Source organism: Leucopleurus acutus (genome assembly GCF_964270905.1).
Source record: "Leucopleurus acutus genome assembly, chromosome: 1".
NCBI classification, from domain to species: Eukaryota; Metazoa; Chordata; class Mammalia; order Artiodactyla; family Delphinidae; genus Leucopleurus; species Leucopleurus acutus.
The window spans coordinates 60667393-60683795 of NC_139142.1; the positions used below are offsets into that span (position 1 = coordinate 60667393).

The window sequence follows — 16403 nt, forward strand, 5'->3', positions numbered from 1 at the left end:
ATGATTAACTTTTTTGTCTTATTCTTTCCTGATATATGTGTTATCAGTAAGCTATCTAGGATCCTATGCAAATAACCTAATTCTAAATACCATTAAAAATGCATGCACCATGATGTCCATCACAGAATTATTTTAAGAGGAAAATATAAGTAGGAAGAAGAAAGGGGCAGGGGGAAGGAGAATAAAAGAAGAGGAGGAGGAAGAAAAAGAATTTTTAACAATGGAAGAAAATGGACGAGAAAGTGGGCAGTGATTGTCTTGAGGGAGAAAAATAACAGATGATTTTGGTTTTCTTCTCTTCATTTTTCTAATTTTTAAAATAAGCTGTATAACATAAAATGAGAGCAAGCAAACACTTTAAGGGAAGAAGAAAATAGATTAATAATTGTATTGGGTAGTTTTAAACTTTCTTAAACATTAACTAAAAATGCACTTTTAAAAGCAAATGAAAATATCATAAAGATCTTCTAAACAACCCAAGAAGCTTTATGTCTTGTCAGTCAAAAAAATGATTCATTCAGAAAGAAAAGAGAATACTCTTTTTGACTGGGTAAATTAACATGGATAAGTACAACATTTTTTTTTAGAAATATACATATAAGTGTATCTGCATAAGTGTACATATAGTTAGGGGTTATGTGTGTATATATGTATACACATATAACACATACATATAAAAATTATTTATTTTATATGTATAATTTCTATAGTGCCATCCAATCATTCAATTATGTCAATCTTTACCGACAATTTACATAACAACTGTCCAGTAAAATTTAATGTCATAGTCAATTATACAGTCTAATTATTAAACAACAATAGAGAAAGGTCATTCAGTATTTTACCTCATATTTTGGATATACGGTTTCCTTTATGACAGATACTGGAACAGAGAATTTGGGCGAAGTCAGATTCCAAAACAACTTGGTAAATCCTGGATAAGCAGACACCTTTGAAAATAACATAAAAGGCTATTAGAAACTAACAAATGGTCCCTAGGGTAAATACCCAAGCTCCTATCAAAATTAGTTCTAGCTGCTGAGAAAATGAGGTGATTGGTTCCACAGTGTCTGCAAATCTGGGAAAGACAATTTATCATACCCATCAGATTAGCAAAAATATAGTCAGCAATTTCAAGTGATGCCAAGGATGTGGGAAATTAGTAGAACCACACTAGAGGCAAACTGGCCATTTCTAGTAAAATAGAAAATGTACATGCCGCATAATCCAATAATTTCACTTCCAGCTACATATTCTAAGGAAATTCTTCCACATATTCATGAAGAGATATGTACAAGGATGCTGATACAGCATACGAAATAGCAAAAAACAAAGCCCAATTTAAATGTCAATTAATAGAGAAACAGATGAATAAAATGTGGTGTATTCATATAACTAAACACTGTAAAGCCATTCCAGCACAAAAATTACAAACCATAGATGGATCTTAGAAGCACAGTATTAACAGTAAAATAAGTAACTTTTAGAAAGATACATACAAAATCGTGTCATTTATATAAATGTACCTAGAACACACAGAACTATAGTATTTATTGTTTAGGGTCATAAGTACATCTAATAATGTATAAAATCATGGACTGGAAAAAAAGATAATTGTAACAATAACTGTCCTTGAGTAAAAAGGAAGAGAAATGGAATTACGAAGAAGTACAAGAGGACTTAATTTGTTTTTAAAATGTCTTTTAAAAAATCTGGAACAAGTATAACAAAATATTACTTACAAATTTTTGATAACATGTACCAATGTGTTTGTTAGTTTGGTTTCTGTATTTATTTGTTTCTTTAAACCTTTTCAAATAAAATTTAATCAGGCATAGAAGAATTTTTAGGGAGGTGAAACTATCCTGCATGATACTAGAATTGTGGCCAAATGACATTCAGTTCTCAAAACCACCGAACTTTACAGCACAAAGAGTGACACAATGTATGCAAATTTAAAAAAAATCATTTAGGAGGTCAAGAGGAATCCCAGGATAGTAACCTTGGAAATGAGTAGGGTATATAAGACTAAAGGCAAAAGAAACTGTATGTAGCACTACACTTTAGTTGATAAAGTTGTTTCCCACAGGAATATGGGTTAATAATTCTGATACTTATATACTGGAACTGAACAATTAAGTAAATGGATGGAGGATGGTGGGAGCCAGGTTTGTCACTCACTGTAGGGAGCTTAAAGATAAGTAAGGGAGGAGGTTAGAATGATACATGTGGTCATGAATTAGAGTTGTAGACATCAGTATGAACTCATGCTTAGCTTAAGTTAGACAAAGATGGTTACACATACGACAATCCAAAACCTGTGGGATGTGGCAAAAGCAGTTCTAAGAGAGAAGTTTATTGCTATACAAGCCTACCTCAAGAAACAAGAAAAATCTCAAATAAACAGTCTAACCTTACACCTAAAGGAACTAGAGAAAGAAGAACAAACAAAACGCAAAGTTAGCAGAAGGAAAGAAAGCATAAAGATCAGAGCAGAAATAAATGAAATAGAAACAAAGAAAACAATAGTAAAGATCAATAAAACTAAAAGCTGGTTCTTTGAGAAGATAATCAAAATTAATAAACCATTAGCCAGACTCATCAAGAAAAAGTGGGAGAGGACTCAAATCAATAAAACTAGAAATGACAAAGGAGAAGTTACAACAGACACTGCAGAAATACAAAGCACCCTAAGAGACTACTACAAGCAACTCTATGCCAACAAAATAAGACAACCTGGAAGAAATGGACAAATTCTTAGAAAGGTATAACCTTCCAAGACTGAACCAGGAAGAAATAGAAAATATGAACAGACCAATCACAAGTAATGAAAGTAAAACTGTGATTAAAAATCTTCCAACAAACAAAAGTCCAAGACCAGATGGCTTCACAGGTGAATTCTATCAAACATTTGGAGAAGAACTAACACCCATCCTTCTCAAACTCTTCCAAAAAATTGCAGAGGAAGGAACATTCCCAAACTCATTCTATGAGGCCACCATCACCGTGATACCAAAACCAGACAAAGACACTACAAAAAAAGAAAATTACAGACCAATATCACTGATGAAAATAGATGCAAAAATCCTCAACAAAATACTAGCAAACAGAATCCAACAACACATTAAAAGGATCTTACACCATGATCAAGTGGGATTTATCCCAGGGATGCAAGGATTCTTCAATATATGCAAATCAATCAATGTGATACACTATATTAACAAACTGAAGAATAAAAATCATATGATCATCTCAATAGATGCAGAAAAAGCTTTTGACAAAATTCAACACCCATTTATGATAAAAACTCTCCAGAAAGTGGGCAAAGAGGGAACCTACCTCAACATAATAAAGGCCATATATGAAAAACCCACAGCAAACATCATTCTCGAAGGTGAAAAATTAAAAGCATTTACTCTAAGATCAGGAACAAGACAAGGATGCCCACTCTAACCACTATTATTCAACATAGTTTTGGAAGTCCTAGCCACGGCAGTCAGAGAAGAAAAAGAAATAAAAGGAATACAAACTGGAAAAGAAGAAGTAAAACTGTCACTGTTTGCAGGTGATATGATACTATACATAGAGAATCCTAAAAATGCCACCAGAAAACTACTAGAGCTAATCAATGAATTTGGTGAAGTTGCAGGATACAAAATTAATGCACAGAAATCTCTTGCATTCCTATACACTAATGATGAAAAATCTGAAAGAGAAATGAAGGAAACACTCCCATTTACCATTGCAACAAGAAGAATAAAATACATAGGAATAAACCTACCCAGGGAGACAAAAGACCTGCATGCAGAAAACTATAAGACACTGATGAAAGAAATTGAAGATGACACCAACAGATGGAGAGATACACCATGTTCTTGGATTGGAAGAATCAATATTGTGAAAATGACTATATTACCCAAAGCAATCTACAGATTCAGTGCAATCCCTATCAAATTACCAATGGCATTTTTTATGGAACTAGAACAAAATAATCTTAAAATTTGTATGGAGACACAAAAGACCCCAAATAGCCAAAGCAGTCTTGAGGGAAAGAAACAGAGCTGGAGGAATCAGACTCCCGGGCTTCAGACTATTCTACAAAGCTACAGTAATCAAGACAATATGGTACTGGCACAAAAACAGAAACATAGATCAATGGAACAAGATAGAAAGCCCAGAGATAAATCCATGCACCTATGGTCAACTAGTCTATGACACAGGAGGCAAGGATATACAATGGGGAAAAGACAGTCTCTTCAATAAGTGATGCTGGGAAAACTGGACAGCTACATGTAAAAGAATGAAATTAGAACACTCCCTAACACCATACATAAAAATAAACTAAAAATGGATTTGAGACCTAAATGTAAGACCAGAAACTATAAAACTCTTAGAGGAAAACATAGGAAGAACACTCTTTGACATAAATCACAGCAAGATCTTTTTTGATCCACCTCCTACAGTTATGGAAATAAAAACAAAAATAAATGGGACCTAAAGAAACTTAAAAGTTTTTGCACAGCAAAGGGAACCATAAACAAGATGAAAAGACAATCCTCAGAATGGGAGAAAATATTTGCAAATGAATCAATGGACAAAGGATTAATCTCCAAAATACATAAACAGCTCATGCAGCTCAATGTTAAAGAAACAAACAACCCAATCCAAAAATGGGCAGAAAACCTAAAGAGACATTTCTCCAAAGAGGACATACAGATGGCCAAGAAGCACATGTAAAGCTACTCAACATCACTAATTATTAGAGAAATGCAAATCAAAACTACAATGAGGTATCACCTCACACCAGTTAGAATGGGCATCATCAGAAAATCTACAAACAACAAATGCTGGAGAGGGTATGGAGAAAAGGGAACCCTCTTGCACTGTTTGTGGGAATGTAAATTGATACAGCCACTATGGAGAACAGCATGGAGGTTCCTTAAAAAACTAAAAATAGAATTACCATATGATCCAGCAATCCCACTACTGGGCATATACCCAGAGAAAATCATAATTCAAAAAGACACATGCCCCCCAGTGTTCACTGCAGCACTATTTACAATAGCCAGGTCATGGAAGCAACCTAAATGCCCATCGAAAGACGAATGGATAAAGAAGTTGTGGTACGTATATACAATGGAATATTACTCGGCCATAAAAAGGAACGAAATTGAGTCATTTGTTGAGACATGGATGGATCTAGAGACTGTCATACACAGTGAAGTAAGTCAGAAAGAGAAAAACAAATATCATATATTATCGCATGTATATGGAACCTAGAAAAATGGTACAGATGAACCGGTTTGCAGGGCAGAAGTTGATACACAGATGTAGAGAACAAATGTGTGGGCACCAAGGGGGGAAAGTTGTGAGGGGGTGGGGATGGTGGTGTGCTGAATTGGGCGATTGGGATTGACATGTATACACTGATGTGTATAAAACTGATGACTAATAAGAACCTGCTGTATAAAAAAATAAATAAAATTCAAAACTTAAAAAAAAGATGGTTACAGATAGAAATATTATGTATATTTATTATATTTATTATGTGTATTATAAATATGTGTATTTATAGGAAGGAGTTAGTATACAGACATATATTTGTGTGAGGTGAGAAGGCCTAGAAGCAACAAAGCCCCAGCAGCAACAAGCACATCCAATGCTCTGATCTTAGTTTCTAACTACATTCTCCAATAAAGGGAACTGAGGCTCCCTGTAGAAATGGCTGATTCTATGGACTGGGGCAGGAAATACGCAAGATAAACCTGGAGCATCTGTACTACCAGTGATTAAGTGTTAAAAAAAAAATCCCACAGTGATGGGGTCTGTCAAAGGGACATAGGAGACAACTGAAGGAGCTCTCAATGACCAAAGCTCAAACAATTTTAGCAAAATAATAACAATAATAATAAAGTAGTATTGTAATATAACTCAAAGTATAGCATAAACATCCATGGGTCATACTGATATAAGTAAATGACTGAATAAATAAATAAATGGGAAGAACAGACAAACATCCTGTCCAGATGAATTCAAATTAATCTTTGTAGATACTCTGCTCTGAAAGAGGTGGAGCATAGCTCCACATTCCTTAAGTGTGGGCTGCACATAGTGACTTCTTTCCAGAGTACAGAACGGAAAGGAGGCAAAAAGAGAAAATTGACAATAAAGAAAACCTGGCAGACACTACCTCAGCCAGGTGATTAAAGTTAACATCAACAATGATAAGTCATATTGATAATACGTACTCTCAATATGATATGATGAAAATGGCACCTTACCTCAGTGGTCTTCCTCCCAAAATCACATAACACAATCAAATCAAAAACACATCAGTCAATCCCAATTAGGGACAGTCTACAAAATACCTGACCAGTACTCTCCCAAACTGTCAAGGTCAACAAAAACAAGGAAAGTCTCAGAAACTGTCACAGCCAAGAGAAGCCTAAGGAGACATAACAACTAAATGTAATGTGGTATCGTGGAGGGGATCCTGGAACAGAAAATGGGCATTACATTAAAACTTAGGAAATCTGAATGAAGTATGGACCTTAGTTAATAATAACGTATAAATATCAGTTCACTGATTTTAACAAATGTACCATACTGCTCTAAGATGTATTGGTAGTTTCTTAGGGCTACTGTAGCAAATACAATTCGGTGGCTTAAAACAACAGAAATTTATTCTCTCAGAGTTCTGGAAACAAGAAGTCCATCAAGGTGTCAACAGGGCCATGCTCCCTCTGAATGCTATAGAGAATTCTCCTGTGCCTCTTCCTAGCTTCTAGTGGTTGCCGGCAACCCTTGGCATTCCTTGGCTTGCAGCGGCATCATTCCAATTTGCTTCCATCAGTCCAAGGCGTCTTCCCTGTGTGTCTGTGTGTTCACAGAGCATTCTCTTCTTATAAGGACACCAGTTATATTGGATTTAGGGCTCACCCTTGGGTTTAGGGCTAACCCTAAATCAAAGGTGATCTCATTCCAAGATTCTTAATTACATCTGTAAAGACCCTATTTCCAAATAAGGTCACATTCACAGGTACCATGGGTTAGGACTTGGATATATCTTTTGGGGGCCACTATTAACCCACCATTATCATGTTAATAATAGGGGAAACAGAGTGTGGGAAATCTCCACATTGTCTTTGTAATTTTTCTGGAAGTCTAAGACTATTCTAAAAAATAAAGTTTACTATCAATGAAATAATAATAATAAAATAAACAGTAAAAGAAAAATAATTTTAAAAAATAGCTGGAAGTGAAAAACTTAATCAGGCATTCATGACAAGATTTGAAGAAAATGTGGCAAGATTTTTTAAAATAATAGCTATCTGAATCCACGGTATTATTGGTAATTGTGTTTTCCTTAACTTTCATTGACTTTGAATAATATTTAATTGGACCAAGCACTTTCCCCAACAAGATTTGTCTTTCACCAGAAAAAAATGAGCACAGATGATTTTAAAGCATCAACTTACAAGCATTACTCTAACATTAACTATGAAACCTTAAGAGTGACCATCTCCTGGAGCATGGTTGCTATACAGACTTCTGACAGTAATATCCAAAGACCCAAACACAGTAAATAAAGATTCACAATTATAAGCTGATACTGAGTCTTCAGCACTTTTATTTCTAGTCAACTATTCTTTGATCACATTTCCTCTCTACCAACAGAGTATTTATTTAGAGAAAGGTAGATTTTGCAGTTGCCACGTTAATTTGTCCACCACAGAAATTCAAAATTGTTTCCATCTCACTCATCCTCTATTTGGTGGGCACACTGCATCACTTTATGCTGTACAGACCTAGAGCCAGGAATTCCTTGACAAAACATGAATAAACTCTTCCAAAATCAGCTGACAATTCTTTTTCCAAAGATCACCTAGAAATTAAGATTTCAGATATTCAAATGATATGTCACATACAATATGGTAACTCTTCCCTTGTAGTAGGTAGACTTTCAGCAGCTTAAGCACCCAGAATACAGTTATTCCCCTAGAAGAAGACAGAATACAAGCCTCTAAGTGGGAAGAGAGGAAAATCTATCACTAAACAGCACGATTTTGCTCTCAAGGAAAAACACAGATGCACTTTCAGGAGAGAATGTGTCAAATTAAACCAGCAAAGAAACACTCATCATGGTAAACTGGTTTCCCCAGCAATGCTCAGAACTTTCTAAGAGGAAATGAGGAAAATGGTTAAAAACAGCCGGGTTGGTGGCTGCTAGAACTTGACAGGAGGGTAAAGACTGCACTAACTATAAAGCAAGCTAGGTTAATTTAGTAAAACAGCACCTGCACAGCCCCTAAGGTTACTACATATGTTACAACTCAATACAATAACTCATGTTCATACTGAAGACTCAATGTCAGAATATTATATTCACTAAGGGAGAGAGACATGCAAATTAGCTTCAGGGGTAAGTTGAGCTTCATATAAATGAAATATAAGGACGAACAACAGTTTCTAAAATGTGGTCTGAGCTCTGGAGAGCCTCAAGACCTTTCAGGGGTCTTTTCAAGACCTTTCCACACTAAAAATACAAAGAGGTCATTTGCCTTTTTCACTGTGTTGAAATTTGCATTTTGTGTTAAAAAAAAAAAAAGAGAGAGTAAAATTGGTGGACCTTAGTGTGAATTAAGGCAGCAGGATCTTAAAAATACCCCCACAAAGCAGGAAAAAAATGTTCATTTTATTAAATCTCAACTTTTAAGTGAATATCTTTTTAATATTCAGTGTAACAAAATGATAAGTACACATGAAGTTCTTCTGTGGCCATAGTGCAGTAGGATGGTGGTTTTGAGGAAAAACATGTGTGCTATTGTTTGAGTTCTGAACTGAACTAGCTACCATTTTTACTTGAGAGGACAAATATCAAACTACCTTTATTCAGACTTCGGTTTGTGGTAAGCATTTTCTTGAAAATGAGAAAATCAGTCATTTCAAATAAAATAATTGAGAATATTTGTGTCAAGAGAAAAAATTTAAGCTTTTAGCAAAAATTAGAATTTTGGAAAAATTGTGTCCCTCACCATGAGCTTGCCAGGTTCCCAGTGCTAAAAGACTTTTCTGATAATATTAAAATTGAGATATTTAGACATTATATATTAGTGAAATGTGTCAACATTTGAAGATCTACATAACTTGATGAATAGTACTTTCTAAATGACCAATGCAAAATGTTACAAAATCATGCATGGGTAAAAGAGCCATTCAAAGTACAAAATGAGGCAATAGATGTTCATGTAATAAGGTATAAAAAAGTCATTGACATGGTTTCAGATTTCAATTGCAACAAACTTTTTTACCTGCACAAATTATCATTTAATACATTTTCTTTTTTTTTTTTTTTTTTTTTTTTGCGGTACGCGGGCCTCTCACTGTTGTGGCCTCTCCCGTTGCGGAGCACAGGCTCCGGATGCGCAGGCTCAGCAGCCATGGCTCACGGGCCCAGCCGCTCCGCGGCATGTGGGATATTCCCGGACCGGGGCACGAACCCGTGTCCCCTGCATCGGCAGGCGGACTCTCAACCACTGCGCCACCAGGGAAGCCCCTAATACATTTTCTTTTCAGCTAAGTTTAATTTTTCTTTTTTTTGGTACTGGTCCAACAACCACAATTCTTGTATTAAACTTTTAACTTTGAGATAATTATAGATTCACAGACAGTTTCAAGAAATAATACAGAGAGACCCTATCTATCCTTTACTCAGTTTACCTCAAAGGTAACACCTTGCAAAACTGTAGTACAGAATAACAAAATATTGACATTCATATAGTTAAGATGCAGAACATTTCCATCACTGTAAGTGATCCCTCATATTGTCCTGTATAGACACACTCCACCCATTCCCACCCACCCTCATTCTGAAACCCTGAAAACCACTAATCTGTTCTCCATTTCTGTAATTTTGTCATTTCATGAATGTTATATAATAAAATCAGCCAGTGTGTAGTGTTTTGGAATTGGTTTTTACCAGCATAATTCTCTGAAGACTTATCCTTATAGAGTTTATGTATTCATTCTGCAACATGCTTAATAGTAGTTGCATGTTTATTTTGGTTTTTTAACTGCCAAACTATTTTTCAGGGTTCTGAGAAAAGAGTTTTGTTAATTAAGCATTCACTTTCCTTAACATTATAGAGCTATTCAAAGTATTTATTTCATATTGAGTGAGTTGTGGTAGTTTGTGTTTTTTGAGGAACTGCTCTGTTTTGTCTAAGTTGTCAAATTTATGTGTGTAGAGTTGTTTATAGTATTCCCTTATTATTATTTTGATGTCTGGAGGGTCTGCAGTGATATCTCCTGTTTCACTTCTAATATTGGTAATTTGTGTATTTTCTGGTTTTTCCGTACCAGTCTTGCTAGAGATCAATTTTTTCTAAGAACTACCTCTTTGTTTCATGGATTTTCTCTATTGTTTTCATGTTTTCAACCTTACTGATTTCTGCTCTTCATTATTCCTTCCCACTGCTTGCTTTGGGTTTATTTTGCTCTTCTTTTTCTAGGCTCTTGAGGTGGGACCTTAAATTATTGATTTGAGACTTTCTCTTTTTTACTATAAGCATTTAGTGCTATAATTTTCCCTCTCGGCACTGCATTATCTGTGTTCCACAAATTTTGATGTGTTGTATTTTCATTGTAATTCAGTTCAATTGATTTTCAATGTATTTTTAAAATCCCTTGAGACTCCCTGGATTAACACATGGATTACTTATACCTGTATTGTTTAGATTCCAACAGTTTGGAGATTTTTCTGTTACCTTTGTTATTAATCTCTAGTTTGATTTCATTATGGATTTGTTTTATCTTGGTATATGTTCTGCAGGAACGTGAAAAGAATATGTATTCTGCTCTTGTTGGGTGGAGTGTTCTGTACACTTCAATTAGATCCTGTTGGTTGATGGAGTTATTGATTTTTCTCCATCCTTGCTGATTTTCTAAGTGTTCTACCAACTATTTAGAGAGGGGTGTTGAAGTCTCCAAGTATAATTGTGGAATGGCCTATTTGTCCTTTTAGTTCTACCAGTTTTTGCTTCACATATTTTGCAGCTGTTTTGTGCACACACTCTTTAAGACTACTATGTCTTCCTGGTGGATTGACCTTTTTATCATAATATAATGCCTCTCTCTGTCTCTGATAACTTTCTTTGCTGGGAAGTCTACTTTATCTGATATTAATATAGCCACTCCTGCCTTTCTTTGATTGGTGTTTGCACGACTTATCTTTTTTTACCCTTTTACTTTCAACTTCTCTAAGTCATTATATTTGAAGTCAGTTTCTTGTGGACACTAAATAGTTGGTCATGTCTTTTAACCCACTCTGCAAGCTCTGTAACTTAACTGGTGTATTTAGACCATATATATATATATATATTTTATATCTTTATTGGAGTATAATTGCTTTACAATGTTGTGTCAGTTTCTGCTGTATAACAAAGTGAATCAGCTATATGTATACATATATCCCCATATCCCCTCCCTCTTGAGCCTCCCTCCCACCTTCCCTATCCCACCCCCCTAGGTGGTTACAAAGCACTGAGTTGATCTCCCTGTGCTATGCTAAGCGCTGAGTTGATCTCCCTGTGCTATCTCCCCATGCTATGATCTCCCTAGCTATCTATTTTATATTTGGTAGTGTATATACGTCAATGCTACTCTCTCACTTCATCCCAGCTTCCCCTTCCCCACAACACGGTGTCCTCAAGTCCATTCTATACGTCTGCATCTTTGTTCCTGTCCTACCCCTAGGTTCAGTAACATTTTTTTTTTAGATTCCATATATATATATTAGTGTACGGTATTTGTTTTTCTCTTTCTGACTTACTTCATTCTGTATGACAGACTCTAGGTCCATCCACTTCACTACAAATAACTCAATTTCATTTCTTTTTATGGCCAAGTAATATTCCATTGTATATATGTGCCACATCTTCTTTTTCCATTCATCTGTTGATGGACACTTAGGTTGCTTCCATGTCCTGGCTATTGTAAATAGTACTGCAATGAACATTGTGGTACATGTCTCTTTTTGAATTATGGTTTCCTCAGGGTATATGCCCAGTAGTGGAATTGCTGGGTCATATGGTATTTCTATTTTTAGTGGGTTTTTTTTTGTTTTTTTTTTAGTTTTAGTTTTTTAAGGAACCTCCATACTGTTCTCCATAGTGGCTGATGTATTTAAGTTAGGGATTTTGTCTGCCATTTCATTTTTGTTTTCTCCTTGTTCTCTCTGGTTTCTTTTGTTTCTCTGTTTTCTATTTCCTGTTTTCCTGTTACATGGACATATTTTAGAATTCCACTTTTATTTATCTATGGTATTTTTGAGTATATATTTCTTTGTATAGCTTTTTAGTTTTGCTCTAGGTATTACATTATATAAACATAATAAACATAACTTACCAAAGTCTACTGATGTCTCCAATTTACCAGTTCAAGTGGTGTGTAGAAACCCTACCTCCCTTTATGTCTCTTTACTCTTCTCCATTTATAATACAGTTGTCTTAAACATTTCCTCTATATACATTTAACAGTATAATTTTTTTTCAACTGACAGACATAATTTAGAAAACTCAAAAGGAGAAGGAAACTCTATTGCATTTACCTGTGTTTTTGTTTTACACGGTTTTGTTCCTTTTAGATATTCCGAGATTTTTTCTTTCATCATTTTTTTTTTTCCTGTTTAGAGAACATCTTCTAGCCTTTCTTGTAGTGTAAGTCTGCTGGGTGACAAATTCTCTTAGTTTCCTTTCATCTGAAAATGTCTTGATTCCCTTTCATCCCCGAAGGACATCTTCTCTGGATACAGGACTCAGGGCTTACAGTTCTTTCCTTTCAGCATTTGAAAAATGTTCCACCACTTACTTCTGGCCTCCATGGTTTCTGATGAGAAATCCACTGCCATTAAAATTGTTTTTCTCCTGTAGGTAACATATTACTTCTCTCTTGATGCTTTCAAGATTTTTTTCTTTGTTATTAGTTTTCATAAGTTTCACTAGTAAGTGACTTGGTACAGATTTCTTTGGATTTTTCTTACTTGGAGTTTGCTCAGCTTCCTGAATATGTAGGTTTAAGTCTTTTGCTAAATTGGGGAAGTTTCCAGTCATTATTTCTTCCTATACGTTTTCAGTCACCCCTCTTCCTCTTCTCCTTCCAGGACTGTGATAACACAAATGTTAGATCTTTTGTTTTACTCCCACAAGTCCCTGAGGGTCTGTTAATTTTTTTTTTTCAGTCTGTTTCTCTTTGTTGCTCAAACTGGATAAATTCTATTGTTTTATCTTCAAGTTCACTTCCTGTTTCATCCATGCTACTTTTGAGCCCACCTGCTGAGCATTTTATTTTAGTTACTATATTTTTTCAATTCTAAAATGTCTTCAATTTCTTTACTATGTATCTTCAATGTCTATACTAAGACTTTCTATTTCTTTTCTGAATCTTTCTATTTTTTTAAAATTTGTTTCAGGTGTGTTCATAATTATCGCCGAAGCATTTTTAGGATGGTAGCTTTAAAATCATTGTCAGATAATTCTAACATCTCTGTTATCTAAGCAATAGCGTCTATTGATTATCTTCTTACGTTCAGTTTGAGACTTTCCTGGTTCTTGGTATGATTAGTGATTTTCAGTTGAAATTTGGATATTTGGAGTATTTTGCTCTGAGGCTCTGGATCTTATTTAAACCTTCTGTTTTAACTGACACTCTGCTAGGCTTCCTCTGGTAGCACCACAGTGGGGAGGGAGAGGAGTGGCTCATTACTACTAGGTGGGGATGCAAGTCCAGGATCCCCATGTGCTCTCAACTAACACAGTAAGAGGGGAAACCTCATTACCACTTTATTAAGCTGAAAGTTCCAGCCCCAAACAGCCTTCATTGATACCACCCTGGCAGGGGTATTATAGTGCCTTCTTATACTCTGGGCAAGAGCAAAAGTCTAATTTTCCTTCTAGGCCTTTGCTGGCAGAGGTGAGGAAAGGACCAGGGCCACCATTTTTTCTGTGGTGTTTGGCTAGGGTAGAGTAGTTATTGTTGAAAAGTTTTGTCTTGCTAGGCTGTCCCTTTCCTGGTTCTTTGGCTAGAGGGAGTAGGCTTTTGTTTGGACTTTTTTTTTTCTTCTGTCTTTACCTAGTTTTCTTTCTAGGTTACCAATTTTTTCAACTCTAAGTCTAGAATATGTGAAGCAAAAAAGAAAACCCAAGGAACTAACTCGCCACTGCGCCATTTGTTGGGTCCCAAAGTTCCTAGTTAGTGCCTTAGTCTCTCCACCTTTTAGATCTGTCCTGTTTGTAACACGCAGGTTTTTACCTGTACTTAGCAGGAGGAATAGGAAAAAGTACTTCTACTGCATCATCCCCAGAAGTGGAAGTCTCACAACTAAGTTTCAAGAAACTACCACTTGTAAAGTTTTGGTATATTATTAAAGGAGAATATCCATAATTATGTTAAAAGTCTATTAAAATAATCTCTTCCTTTCCAACTATATATCTTCATGAAGCCAGAATTTTCCTCTTATATTTCAACCAAAACAACCTACCACAAAATTGAATGCAGAAGCAAACGTAAGAACCCAGCTATCATCTATTAAGCCAGACATTAAAGAGATTTGCAAAAAAAAATACAATCTTAGTTTTACACTACTTTTCTGTTTTAAAAACTATAATTATTTTTCATAAAAATACATTATGTTAACATATATGACTTTATTACTGTTATTTTTAATTTTAAAAAATAAACATTTAAGCATTTTCCCAGTTGTAATTTCCAACACTGTAAATGTCAATAGATATAACCCACATAAATAATTATTGAAGTCCTCAAAAATTTTTAAGAGTATAAAAAGGGTCCTGAAACCAAAAAGTCTGACAGCTTGTAAGATAGAGAAAACTAATATTAAAGGAACTTCTTACTTCCTCTCCCGAGAGTTGTAGGCGTGGTTTGTGAGCACTCCGTCCAGTTCCTGGTGCCAATTCAGGTGGTATCCCTGGTCTTGTTGGAAGGACGGCAACATATTCTTGATTGTCATCCATAACAGGAATTCCTTGCAGTATTCTACAGGGTTTTTAATAACAAAAAAAAATTGTTCTTTAAGCCATTGATAAGTCAAAGGGTGTTTTCTCTCATTTTATATCTCTACCGAAATAAACGTTTGATATTTGTACTAAATAGATATTGTGCAGAAGTCAGATAATCCAAAATGGGAAATAATTCAAGAATAATTGTTGGCTTCTGAATGCATTTTAGTAGTAATCTTTCGGTGGTTTTGTTTTATAATATTGGAAAAATAAATTCACTCTATGAAAGCCTCATGATAAGAGAGGTAAAAAGTTCTCTGCCTTCTGATCCCTAACCTGCTCCTCACTCCAAGTCACAGGAAATGGTTTCATTTCTTAGACTGAGGCAAAGCATCAGCCTAAGCAGAACTGCCTTCTCACATTAAGGTTTTCCCTTCCTGATTCATATCTTGCCAAGATGAAGAGAAAACTGTTACAGCATTAGGTCTTTATTTCTAGGCTACAAACTACATATACATAAGAATATACACAGGAGGTTTAAAACTTATCAACAGGGGGCTTCCCTGGTGGCGCAGTGGTGGAGAGTCCGCCTGCCGATGCAGGGGACACGGGTTTGTGTCCCGGTCCGGGAAGATCCCACATGCCGCGGGGCGGCTGGGCCCGTAAGCCATGGCTGCTGAGCCTGTGCGTCCGGAGCCTGTACTCCACAACGGGAGAGGCCACAACAGTGAGAGGCCCACGTACCACAAAAAACAAAACAAAACAAAACAAAAAAACTTATCAACAAAAACCTAAATTAAACCAAGAGATGAGGTAAATCAAAATCTGAAGGCAAAATGTGTCATTAATGGCTGCCTTACAGACTCCTTGAAAAGACATTAGCTTTTGTGTTGCAGCACTTACTGTAAAAGAAATATAAAATGAGTATAAAGTAGACCTACACAGACTATAGCCATATTTCAATTTCGCTTGGAAGTAGAGCCACTGTTCCCTCTAACTTTTTGTTATACCATTATATGAATAGACAATCAGTTTATGAGCCACCAAATGTGAAGACAAAGCACACACATATCAAACTGACTACTTAACGACATGCTGAAATCCTTAGATTCCATCAAACCACCTCTTAAAAATCAGGCCCACCCAAAGCTAGGCTGGAGAAGACAGGGCTTTGCCAAAGTAGGTTCACAGGGAAAAGCTTCCTATCTCATCCGGTCAAATATTTGAATTCAAAGAGAAGATAAAGCTCAACTCCTAGCACAGTGGACATAACAGATTGCCATTTGACATCCAGTCCATCCTCCCTCCAATACACTTTCTCCAACTGCTGAGGATGGGGAGGTGAAGACCCTCCTGCAGCCAGTGTCCTGGATGTGTTTTAGGATCTAC

General features: G+C 35.7%; 1 protein-coding gene across 1 annotated transcript in view; it reads right to left on the bottom strand.

Annotated features, from left to right (window-relative positions):
* LOC309960347 (uncharacterized protein) overlaps positions 1 to 16403 on the bottom strand; it is a gene marked incomplete at its 5' end in the record, with an annotated part of 83512 nt that overhangs the window by 45019 nt on the left and 22090 nt on the right. Inside the window, 2 exons of the mRNA XM_082837057.1 lie at positions 846 to 950; positions 14910 to 15051. Of these exons, the coding sequence (XP_082693183.1) occupies positions 846 to 950; positions 14910 to 15051 (247 nt within the window). The remainder of the gene's footprint in view (positions 1 to 845; positions 951 to 14909; positions 15052 to 16403) is intronic.